General features: G+C 48.7%; 1 protein-coding gene across 2 annotated transcripts in view; it reads right to left on the bottom strand.

Annotated features, from left to right (window-relative positions):
• pxna (paxillin a) overlaps positions 1 to 11,801 on the bottom strand; it is a 20,478-nt gene extending 8,677 nt beyond the window's left edge. The window contains exons 1-6 of one of the 2 annotated variants that reach the window (XM_031577425.2): positions 10,679 to 11,801; positions 7,853 to 8,061; positions 7,399 to 7,484; positions 7,077 to 7,216; positions 6,454 to 6,637; positions 5,899 to 6,046 (exon numbers count right to left, since the gene is read on the bottom strand). In XM_031577425.2, the coding sequence (XP_031433285.1) occupies positions 5,899 to 6,046; positions 6,454 to 6,637; positions 7,077 to 7,216; positions 7,399 to 7,484; positions 7,853 to 8,061; positions 10,679 to 11,159 (1,248 nt within the window). In that variant the 5' untranslated portion in view covers positions 11,160 to 11,801. The remainder of the gene's footprint in view (positions 1 to 5,898; positions 6,047 to 6,453; positions 6,638 to 7,076; positions 7,217 to 7,398; positions 7,485 to 7,852; positions 8,062 to 10,678) is intronic. The other variant, XM_031577426.2, reaches the window with a different exon arrangement.
• Between the last annotated feature and the right edge of the window lie 699 nt (positions 11,802 to 12,500).

The following is a 12,500-nucleotide window of genomic DNA, read 5'->3' as shown; positions in this document are numbered from 1 at the left end:
AAACCCCTCTTCCCCTGGATCGCTCACGATCACCTCATGGAAGCGACATCCCCATCCAACCATGTGATGAAGTCTGGGTGATAGAGCACCCCACAGGCTTGACCCCTCTAGGCCTGAGGCCTCTGGTTGGTTCAGATTTATGGGGGGGGGGGGGGGGGGGTCAGAGGGTGAGGAGACAGAGAGAAAGTAGAGAAGGAGAGATAAATAGAACGAGTGAGCAGGGGGAGGAAGACAGAAGTCTATGCCCTTCTCTTGAAGCCGGCAGTCTTTGGCGCCAACAGCCAGCATCATAAAGGGTGAGCTGTAGCTCCTCTGCCAGCTTAAGATAAGGTTCAGTCAGATCCTTCCGATAAAGCAGCAACACTAGCAGCTGATACCAGACATACCAACACAGTCACCAACCCTGAATCAATCTGCACCTGCTCTCAACCATAACAGGACAGAGACAAAGATAGACAATGACTTAACAGCAGAGGACAGAGGTGTGGGACGGACAAAGAGAGAGGATGGACAAAAAAAAGACCCAAACACAAAAAAGTATGAGACAGCACAATGGTCCATGCCTGGTTTATGGGCAGGAAGAGAGGGTCGTACTCAGTCTGGCAGCCCACCGTCACAAAGACCTTAGGAGGAGGGGGTGTGGGCTCACGTGGAGGGGGGGTGGGAACTTTGGGAGGGGGCGTTGGTTCCCTAGGTGGTGGGGTGGGGTCTTTGGGAGGGGGTGTCGGTTCCCTGGGTGGTGGGGTGGGAACTTTGGGAGGGGGCGTTGGTTCTCTGGGTGGAGGGGTGGGAACTTTGGGAGGGGGCGTCGGTTCCCTGGGTGGTGGGGTGGGAACTTTGGGAGGGAGCGTTGGTTCCCTGGGTGGAGGGGTGGGTTCCTTCGGTGGGGGTGTTGGTACTTTTGGCGGGGGCGTTGGTTCTCGAGGTGGAGGAGTAGGTTCCCTGGGTGGGGGAGTGGGCTCTTTAGGGGGCGCGGGAGGAGGTGGTGGGGGTGGAGGTGGAGTCTGTTTAACAGGCTTCGGGGGTTCCACTGGAGGGGGGCGAGGAGGGGGGAGGACCTTTCTCTGAGGGAGGGGGGATGCAGGGGGAATGATGATCTGCAGAAAAGAACGCAGAGGAATAAGGAGTAGAACAAATCAACAGGTTTGAGAGATAAAAGGCAGAAAGTAAGTAAGAGAAAAAACTCGACTCACTACAGTAAGTTACGGGCCATGAGTTCGATGGCCAGAAAGCCTAATAATGACAACTGCGGTCAACCTCATTTCAGACCAGTGGTGCTTTTGTATTCTTCCTGCACTGCTTGAATGAGAAAGGATATGCTTTTGAAACAAGCTAAGCATGACAAGCAACACAGGTCATCGCTTATAATTTGTCTACTAATTTGTCGATATATTTTTTCATGTGTCGCGAGTCACTTGCTGTTTGCCTTGTCTGTAGTGAAAATGCTTCCAGTGAAAGCAGTAGAAGACCTCTTCAAATAATGGTGATTGCTGCAAAACTTACTGCAGAGAAGGCTACACCCAATGTGGAAATGTTTGAGATGTTGGATTGGTTTAAAAAAAATTCCAACACATTTAGAAAAATTCCTTCAGTGTTGTTTCCTAATGAATCTAGCTCTGCAAGACTGAGATATGAAGCATGATTACTGTGTAAATAAACTGCAGGAAAATTCCAGTTTGTTTATACTGCAACACGACTAATCTAAAATGAGGCCGATTTTAATGGTAACAATCCTTTTACTGTTATTTCAAATATTTTTGACAATAATCCTCAGCTGCAGCTCATTCTGTAATACAGTGATCACTTGCTGCGAGCTGTGCTACCTTATCCACGGCCATGTTTCCCTGCTCACGCGAGCGCTGTGGATTTGACATGACAATCACTCCCTCAGTCATCCAATCATCAGGCTGCTTGCGGCGCCTCGGCTCAGGGCGTACGATCCCAAGCTTGCCCTGCAGTTCCTCGATGAGGCGGTCCTGGGAATTGCTCTTGTGGAAGATGGAGGGTCCCGTCTTACGCCGAATCAAACCCTCGCGGAACATGGGGTGCACGTTGGTGGTCTCCTTGGTGCGTCTGATCACGGACTTGAGCTGCAGGTTTGTTGTGATTTTCAGTGAGCAGTCGGATCACGAAGTAATTGGCTGCAATCCACTCCACCTCACTCAAAAAAGCCATCCAAGTTCATTTCTGGTACCGTCCAATGCCATGCCATTTTACTGCTATGCCAAAAATGCCCTCGATTTCTTGCCCAAGATGCCGTGCTATTCCAAAGTTCCGTGGGGCCACGACTCTGGAGCCCCACACAAACGTAGGCATGGAAACTCACAGGTGCTCACAAACACAGCAGCCAGACTCATTCCAAAAAAAAACGTGAAACTGAAATCATTCAAATTTGACCTCACCCACTCCAAACCATTTATTTGTGCACGCTACTAAGGCTCAGTGGACAGTCAAGCTTTGTTTTACTGTTGACATGCATTGAACACACCTAGCATCCTCCAAATACAGCACAATTCAGGACATGCAAGGCGAGGAGCCAGCTGTGGATAGTCCGATTCAGATAGACGTGTGTCACCTGAAGGTTTCATTTATGCTTCATTTGCTTGAGGGCAAACTTTTGCAAACATCCCACAGGTTATAAAATGATGGCATGCAGAATATTTAGAACCTAAGGGCCTCTGCAAACCCCTACAAGCCCAGCCTTGACTTGACAGCTATGTCACAGGAGCAAGCAGAGGCATGCACCTCCACTGAGCCGAGCACACACCTTTCAACTCCAAAGCCATGGCTCCGAGCAACTTTGAGATAATAACACAGATAAGGTCCCCACAGCACACAGTCACACTCCCATGCACCAGATTGGATGTGCAGCAATCTTTCCCAAGACGCATATGCTGTAAATTCGGAGAATTTAAGAACAGTAGTACCGCTCTTCTGGTTTAAAACAAAACAGAGCCAATCATGAAATATAACTTTGCTTTTGAGAGCTGGATGAACTTAAGATGGGTCAATGGGTCTAAGTAAAAGGCGTTTGTGCCATTTAAACAAGTGTTAATTAACTTCTCTGCATGAGTGCTATGTGTCGCTGTGGCATATTTAACCTATTAGTGTGCAACACCATCTGAGCTGGAGAAAGCATGGAGGCAGATTGAGGGTATCACAGCAGGGCTTTGGCCTGACTGGTGAACTAATATAAGAGGGGATTTAAACAGCATATGGTGCTCTGCAGGCCAGCCTGTTCTGATGCCAAATTATTTTGGAAGAGCAGGGGCAGATGGCACGGTCTGTGTCAGGAAAGCCTCGTACTTGACCAGACGTAGAAAGACGCTCCACGGCTGACGGCTGAGAGAGCGGAAGGTCCATAGTTACATCCGGAGTTCCAGCGCCAGAACTTGGGGTCGATTCATCCATCCAGCTTCCCTCAGTGGCAGGGGTTACGCTTCCTTCTCTAGACATACTATGTCCACCTTCAAACCACCTTCTATAGTCCTCCACGGTGCCTAATGGCCTATCGTCAACCTGTTGTGGACTTATTGATCCCTCTTTCGGTTCGCGAGTCACCGGTTTCATTGGCCAGGTTCTCTCAGGCTGTGCCAGACTGGATGCCAATAGTTGGTCTAGAGCTTCCTCCAGTAAGGGTTCTGAACCGGGTAGAGTTAAGCCCAGCTCTTCAGAGGTACCCCCAAGTTGGACTCTCTTTTTCGGCAAGGGTGGAGAGAGACTCTTGGCTCCTATAATAGGGCTGGACCATTTGAGGGTATTGACTGGAGAACTGGGGAATTTAGCAACCTGAACAGGACTTGAGCTCTTGGGAATGGCACCTGGACTGGAGCTCTTAGCAGCAGAATAGGGGGTAGGGCTCTTTGCAAGCGAAGGTGGAGTGGGGCTCTTTGCTACCAGAACAGGGCTTGGAACAGGACTTTGCGAAACAGGGCTTGAGCTCTTAGTAATGGACACTGGACTTGGTGTCTTGGGGGCAAATATAGGACTAGAGGTCTTGGGGACTGTAACTGGACTAGACGTTGTAGGAATAGTAAGTGGACTAGCCGTTTTAGGAACTGTAATTGCACTAAATGTTTTCGGGATAGCAAGTGGACTAGCAGTCCTAGGAACTGTAACTGGACTATACGTCCTCCGGATAGCCAGTGGACTAGATGTCTTAGGTACTGTAACTGGACTAGACGTTGTAGGAATAGTAAGTGGACTAGCAGTCCTAGGAACTGTAATTGGACTATACGTCCTCCGGATAGCAAGTGGACTAGATGTCTTAGGTACTGTAATTGGACTAGATGTCCTGGATACTGTAACTGGACTAGAGGTTTTTGTCACCACAACTGGACTAAATGTCTTAGGGATCACAAGTGGACCAGGGCTTTTTGTGGCAATGGAGTCCAGTGGACTGGGGGTCTTGGTAGCAGTAGTGGCCAGGGGCAGCTCAGATGATAGCCCTGCAGTGCTGGTCAAAACCACTAGGGACTCAGTCTGGGTGCTGAACATGGAGAGGGAATCAGAGTCAGAGTCCCCGTCCAGTGTAGTGAGCAGTGTGCGGGACTGGGTAAACTGGACAGACTGAGAGGAGGCCTTGGTTGACCCTGGGGCCAAACTACTCCCAGGAATGGCCTCCTCATCAATGTGAAGCTCCAGGGATTCCACAGGTGTGGAGGGAGGGGATGGTTCAAGAGAGGGGTGGTAAGGCAGGGAGAGACCCAGGTCAACAGAGGTATCAGGAGAAGGCGGGTTTGCAGGGGGATCAAGGGTTGGAGGGGATAAAGGTTCCAGATTCACAGACCAGAGAGAACCAGACTGGAGCAGACAGAGGACAACAGAAGGGAAGAGAGAACGGGTGGAAAAGATTAGAGGGGTTAGAGCTGGCGAGAAATAGGAAAGATGGGTTAACAAAAGAAAAACAATGTAGAAATCAAGAAGGGAAAAAATGAAACTGCTCAGCAATATGAACAAAATTGTAAAGAGTAGAGTGTATAGGTGGGAATGTGTAAGACAGAAGGGTATGGTGGGTTCAAATGCACAAATCCATTTTGTTAGAACGTCACGTCCAAAACATCTCAGGCTTCCTGAAACACTGCACTACACACACTTATCTGTTTCAATCTGTTAATGTACCAACATACTCCGCATTCTGACTCAAAATAGCATTTTAGTGGATGTGGAGAGTAAGCCGGCCTTTCCTCTGGTGATGATCATCACTACATTCAGACTGTAAATCACAAATGTGCTCAAACAAAAAGGGCCATTACCCCCTAGGTCCGAGACATTAAGACATCTGTGATCTGAGCAACAGACCCCCCGGGGTGATGAGGCTGTTTCTGGATCACTGAGCATCAACCAGCGGGAAATCAATATCAGCCATGAAGGGAGGGTTGGGGGTGGGGGTGGGGGGCAGGGTAGAACATGAGCTACAAACTTTTCCAAGCCTCCACTCCCCCGCCAAAACCAAAAACAACCTGATACTCGTAGTGTAGGGTCTGACCAACGGTTGAACCCACACCTGCACCCCCTGTAACAGCAGCCCAAGGGGCAGGGCCATACATCAAAGCAGGTTTAAAATGGTACACTGACCTCACAGACACAGGCATGCTCAGGGAGTCTGAGAACCGATCATTTGTCAAGAATAGTCATTCTCTGATGCAACTCAACTCAAACCATACTATTCAACAGGTCATCTGGCTTGTGACCCGGTTACTGACCTACTGATCTTAGTAATTCAGGCACTGTATGGCAATACATTACAGGATGTGACTATTTCTACACAAGAACTCAAGACAGTTTAATGTCCCTTCTGTCAACGTTGATCCTCCAAAACAACTATCAATCTTTCTTTCACTCTCTGTAATCATGCATTCATCTCCCTCTCTGTTGGACCATCACTCTCTGACTTACATTGCTTTGGACTTTGAAGTCGGAGAGAGAGGCCATGAGCTCATCAAGCTCTCGTGTGGCTGAGGAGGCGGAGATTCGGGCCTGCTGCTGGGAGGGCGTTTCCTCCAGGTCATCACTCAAATCTGCTGTGGCCACGGTAGGGGCGGGGCTGAAAAGGGAAGCGTAAATAAACATAAACCTCAGGCAAGCGGGTAAACAAAAACAGGAAACTGGTGAGTCATCACATCTTTAAGGAAAACATACATGTCTTAAAACAGAAATACATCTACAGAGAAGACCATTAGAGAAAATCTGCACAGAACTTCTACAGGTTATGATGCATAATTAAAATGTAGGATTTTTCTGCTACCTAATTGATGTACACCCTCAAACAGTATCTCTGAGGGCAGACTTTCATACAAAGGAAATTAAATGACTATGTGTGGGGTGGGAGCATGTGTAGGACTATGGGTCCTAAGTCATGTGGTACATGATTCTGTGTGGTAGAAAAAGGAAGGCCCACATTATGGGATGTAGTACAGTACAGTACAGTACAGTAGCACATCTATGTCTTACGCTGGGGTTGGCACTGAGCTCTCCAGCTGGTCCAGTAGGCTCTCCACACTGGGCCGCACGTCCTCGATGCCCCGGCCTGCAGCACTGCGTTTGGGCTTCTCCAGGGTGGGAGGGGGGGCTTTGCCTGGGGGGCTGATGCCATTCTGAGTGGTGCTGCTAGATGGGAGGGCTGGGGGCGCTTCTTCTGGGAGGAACGGAGGGTGGTGAAATGTAAGACTCAGTTTTGCACAGCAGAGCTTTGATTTATGAAGTGACTTAAAGGGATATTCTGGGTTTCTAAATCCTAATCTGTCTCAGTTTACAGCATACAGCTGACTTAGTATTTAGGAAGAGAAATGTAGCTACAAAAACTCTGATAGTGGAAGCTGGTCTGGAATACAGTATCATTCTTCTTAGTTAATAACCTCTTTTCAAATTCACTATATTTTTTAACTCAACAGTCATATGTTAAATGCAATTCATCACTTCCATACAATTTGTTTAAAAATTCCACCAAACACATTACACTGCCATAAATTTGGTAACAATTTCATTACCAGTATAATTCAACCTATTCTGCAAATCCCTCCAAGCCAAAACAACCCCATCCTACCCCAACCCCTGCTGTGCCCAGGCAGGCTTACCCTCGACCTGGAAGGAGGGCGTGCTGTGCTGCACAGCGTTGAGCTCCAGGAGCAGCCGGTCAAGTTCCGACAGGTTACTACCCAGAGACGAGCTCATGCCTGCAGCTGCAGAGTCAGTAGTCTTCTGCTTGTTGGGGAAACTAGAGGGAAAAGACAAGAGAAGGCAAAAAGACGTGATATTATTTATTTATATAACGTTATATTATTTACATACAGCATAAGGGACTGAAAGACAAGAAAAGAAAGAGCATTGAGTGTTTTACTCTAAAAGTCCTGTAGGCTCCTACGAGAGCCTCTCAGCGTTGATACTGTAAGAGCGTACCTGTAGACGTGGTCCTCCTCGCCGTGAGACAGAGGGGGGCTGCTGCCGTCTATGGACCAGTCGCTTTTCTGGGCCGACCCAAAGGACTGATTGAACAAAATACCACACAGACACAACACTGGTCAGGCTAATCAATGCCCACACGGACATGGAACTCGATACAGCTCTGAGGTCACCTGTGTGAATACTGATTCCTGAAACGCACTGTATATGTCATAACTGTACATCTATCCATGTTTTCCATATGCAAAGCGTGATGTGTATAATGTGTACACATTTGGAAAACACATGTTTATGAACAAGTGTGCAGAATTCCCTAAAACAGATTCCGAGGTAAATGCCAAAATAAGTTTTCCATGTTTGTGTACGTGTACACATGTTAAGCGATGTGGATGGGATGGGATGGGCATTTCTCCAAGTGTGTGTACTTTGTTGTGTTTGTTATTAAACTCACCTGTGTGGAGGAGCGGTGGGAGTCAGGGGGGTCTAGCACCGCGCCGTTGAGCGCCTCGGCGGAGGGATGCGGAGGCACCGGAGGTGTGGGCGAGACCTCGGAGTAGGCGTTTCCTCCCGTGGGGAAGGAGTAGGGCGTCTCGTCGGGCAGGAACACTGGCCGCTTTGAAATGTGGGAGGTGGTGGACTCGAGGTCCGCCAACAGAGCGTCTATGAACGGCAAAGGAGAAAGAGAGACACATCAAAACCAGAACCGTAGGCAAAGACAGATACGCAAATGCACAGTCAAATCTTCATTAGATCACAATACACACACAAAACAAACACATACACAAAAACACACTCGTAAAAAGTCAACTTCAGTTAACCTGCGAGCTTCCACCGTCAGCCCTCAAACGCTGACAGGAGAGGCTAGACTTTGTACTCCTCACAAGCACACACACACACACACACACACTCAGTGCAAATCAGGCAAAAGGTCTGACAGCAGTAGAAACACTGAGAAGGACCGCTTGTTTTTCTGAACATCCAAGTCCCATTTGGGCTCTCCTTATGGCCTTATGATTTTGCCTGTATATCAATCTGAATATGGCTAACTCTCTGTGCAATGACGAGACACTAACTCGAGGCATGACAGGAGTGTGAGTCATGAGTGGGTGGTGAAACATGAAAACCTCCCAGAAGCCACTGGGGCCTGAGTTCATCTCCATCTGTGGGGTGAGGTGGTTGTAGAGGAGGCGATCATCTCATGCCTGAGGAAGTGGCTCTAAAGTACACAGACACGTGCATGTGCATGTACACACTCACAGCTCCCTCTTAAGCAGGTGCTGACAGAAGCCAGACTTGTACACAACTGTCAAGCACTAACACACACACACACACACACACACACACACACCAATGTGTATTCAATTTCCACTGTTTGTCACATAGCAGAGTGAACTCAGCACAGTGACTTCAAAAGAGTTAACTTTTTAGCAGTGACTCCAATAGAGTCTAAACGATCCAAAACACGTCATCACCGCACCTTTTATTTACTTGGCTGTAAGCGCAACAGGTGGGTGTGCAAGTAAGTGTGTGTGTGTGTGTGTGTTTATGAGTCACTCAGTGTTTCCCAATCCACATTTTCCTTTGCCTAAGGCTATGCGCGTTGCAAAAACACACAGCATTTCAACGAACTAGTACGGCAGCAAAGAAACCTTACGGAAAAGTTTCCATTCTTCATGTTCCAGTCAAATGTCTGAATAATTTAAAACCGTTTCTGTGTCTCCACTCGATGCGGTAGCAGATCGATCTTTACGACTACCAAGCGTTCAGGAATAGGCATCAGTAAGATCTGCCACTCTGCAACACCATAAAGACGTCATATACAGGCCTAGCCCCCTCAAGCAAAGCACAAATTGCAGTTAACACACACTACTGATCTATGAAACGCTCACTCCCAGCCTTTCGCAATAGATCATCCTGATCAGGAACCATTCATTAGAATTGATAGGTGGGGACAGGAGAGACAAGCACAGGGGGAGAAAAATGATCACAACCTTCCAGTTCTCATAAACACACTGCAGTAGTCCGGTTTGACGCATTACAGTACCCAGTCACGTATGAGAAGACAGTTCAGAAACACTGGACAGACCAATATAGCACAAACAACACTTACCAGGGCTCAGAAGCAACAGGTAGAAAAATAACAAAACGGTAGATCTCTCCACACTAATGCACTCACCCTTGCTATGAAGAGGAAGCAAGAAGATTGAGAAGGTAAGAGAGAAGGCAAGAGAGAGAGAGGGGGGGAGGAAGCCCAGCTCAGACTGGCAGACGGGCACCTCCACTCTAAGCTGCTCCTATCACCCCGTGGTAAGCAGAGCCGGTGCAGAAGACGGGGGGGTTGGGGGTTGTTTTTGAGCAGGGGGTAAGTTTACGCCCCACACTAAAGCCCTGTCTGGTCCCCTAGCTGAGTGGTCTAAAGATGGCAGCAGGTTAAGGGGGTGGGGACAGGGGGGGAGATAGATAGTCAGAGAGAGAGAGAGAGAGAGAGAGAGAGAGAGAGAGAGAGAGAGAGAGAGAGAGAGAGACACGAGAGACAGAGAGAGAAAAATGGAGGAAGACCGTTAGAGATTGTGTGATAGTAGGTATCTGAGAGTACTTACGTTGGGCGTGTGCACTGAAAAGCCTCCAAATCCAAATAAAGTGTGTGAGTGAGAGGGTAGCCAAGGAGAAACCGAAAGGTTGTGAAAGAAGCCGGAGGTGGAGAGAGACAAGAAAGAAAAAAAAACACACACACACACACACTCAGCCCTTATCACAGGACCGTGCCCACTAAGGGTGTGGCAGAGCTCAGAAACTCTGCAAGCCTATTAACTCAACCCTGATCTTGCTCATTAAACTTCTCTGTCTGATCCTTACACTCTTCCATTCAATCAATCTCTCCATCCTTATACTCCTCCTCTAGCTGAGTTCTATATCCTTACATCTGACAGACAACCGCACTGTCATATATCCGATCAGTTATCTTCTTCCACTTTATTTCTCTGTCCTTGCACTCCTTCATATGATCTCTCAGCCCAATCCATCCATCCATCCATCCTTACTCTCCTATATCTTGTTTTGCCCTAAGCTCTTAAATCTGTGGTGTCCTTTTTTTAACTTTACGTCACTTTTTTTCCCACCTAACCCTTGCTCTTCATCATGATGTTATCTTGATATTTCTCTGATCCACTATTTGATCGGTTTGATCTGCTTGGGTTAGTTGCCCTCAGGCTCTCCACCCAGTGCTACTCTGTGGTCGTTCGTACGAGTGGACAGGCCGAGAGAGGGAGAGCCCTACCTCCTGTTGGCACGGAGATGTCTTGAGTGTCCGTTGCTGGCACAGGTCCTTCTGGGACGCCCGGTTCTGGCGTTGCTGGCCTTTCCAAGACTGATTCTGGCACAGAATTGCTCTCTGATACTGAAGAGGATCCCACTGGATCCAAATCCACCTCTGGGTCTGAAACTGGCACTGATTCTCCAGCCCGTTGGCTCAGATTTGGTTTTGAAAGTCTGATTGAAGCTTCCTCCGGTTCCACTTCATAGATGGTCTCCCTTTTGGACTCAAGCGATACCTCGTTCTCCACACATTCCACCTCATACACCGTCTCTTGCTCCGGTTCCCTGTACTGGTCAAGGTCTGGGGCGGATGCCTGTTCGAGAACGGCATCCAGCATGTTCATTCCCTCCAGGACCGACTCGGTCATGGACATCCTCTCCCTGCTGGGGTCTGGTTTTGGTGTTCCACGAGCGTCAGAATCTGACGGAATCTCCTCTTCCATCGTGTCTCGAAAAAGTTCCAGAAATTCGTTACAGTGAAGAGACAGCCGCTAGCGCTCCGTTCAGCTGGAGGGTCAGACTCGCACTGGGAAGCACCGTGAAGTAGTGGGACTGTGCTGCCGGAGCAGAGGAAAAAGGGGGTCCTTCCCATTCCGGAGCGGAGCGACTCAAACATTCCAGAGGGCTTGATTATGTATACAGCCTCGGTGTTTGTTCTGCAGCCGGCCCAGATAACGGTGTTCCCCTGGGGGATACGCTAACCCTGGCGTCCAGAGGAAACACTCGGTCCTCATGCCATTGCTGTAGCATTCTCTCTTTGGCCAGAAGAAGGGAGGGTGGGAAGGGGGGGGGGGGGGATGTGGACACAGGCTGCGAGCCATAAAGCAAAGCCAGAAAAGGGCCATATATGAGCATGACAGACACGTCGCCATGGCAATTTGGGAGACTGGGACTCCTGATCGATGAGGAAACGCTACGATTCAGGAAACGTTCCTAATTTACTTCAGACGAAAATAGAAATCCTTGAGATTTTATGTTTTGGTGTAGTCAAAACAGAATGGGGCTGCATTCGTGCAGGAGGGCAGCCAGATCGCAGCCCTGGCGCTCATTCTCCTGACAGGACGCAAGGTAAATTCAGAGGATGGTGTGTTACCATGTTTGGAAGTGGATGACGTGCCGATGTCATGATTCACTAAAGCATAAGTGACAAGTTGAGACATGGCAAGGGGGGGACAACGGCGGTCGCTGCGCTCGAGGCTTGGCAGCAGCTTCTTTTGCGTTTTTAATGAGTGTGCTCAGAGAGGCTCTGTGAACAGTCACACTGTGTGACGCAGGTTTAAAATGCTGAGGTTGGCTTGTGGGAACGGTCCTCACGGCTTTTGGAAGGGCACACCTGGAACATTTGGATCGAGCGAAACTCTCTCAAGCTTGGGCACAGAGCGCGGTGCATGCACAGAGCCAGTGAGCGACCTGTAATGAACCAACATTAGGGAGTCTGACATATTCGGTCAGATCACCGCTCAATCCTGCTCGGAGGGACCCACAGCACCGCACGAACCAGACCCCCTCTGCCATCTGTTCTTCTGAACGAGCGTGATTCACCTTGGCACACCTGACACGACTTCAATCTGTTCGCTTAGTGCAAGGGGACCTCTTTAAGGTGCATTGTGTCTCAATTGGCATTATGATGGGCTAACTTTGTCATGGCAAGAGCCTGAGGCCGGTGAGTGCCCCATTCTGACATGTGGCCGAGGTTTAAGCTCTTAAAAACATTATGCTTTGTCACAAGTCTGTACAACACACCTGCATGCACTGCTGTCAGGTATTTGGCCCAATTGCCTGTG

The sequence above is a fragment of the Clupea harengus genome, chromosome 12 (genome assembly GCF_900700415.2).
Source record: "Clupea harengus chromosome 12, Ch_v2.0.2, whole genome shotgun sequence".
NCBI classification, from domain to species: Eukaryota; Metazoa; Chordata; class Actinopteri; order Clupeiformes; family Clupeidae; genus Clupea; species Clupea harengus.
Note: the sequence above shows the minus strand (reverse complement) of the source record. Positions and strands in the feature narration are given on the sequence as shown.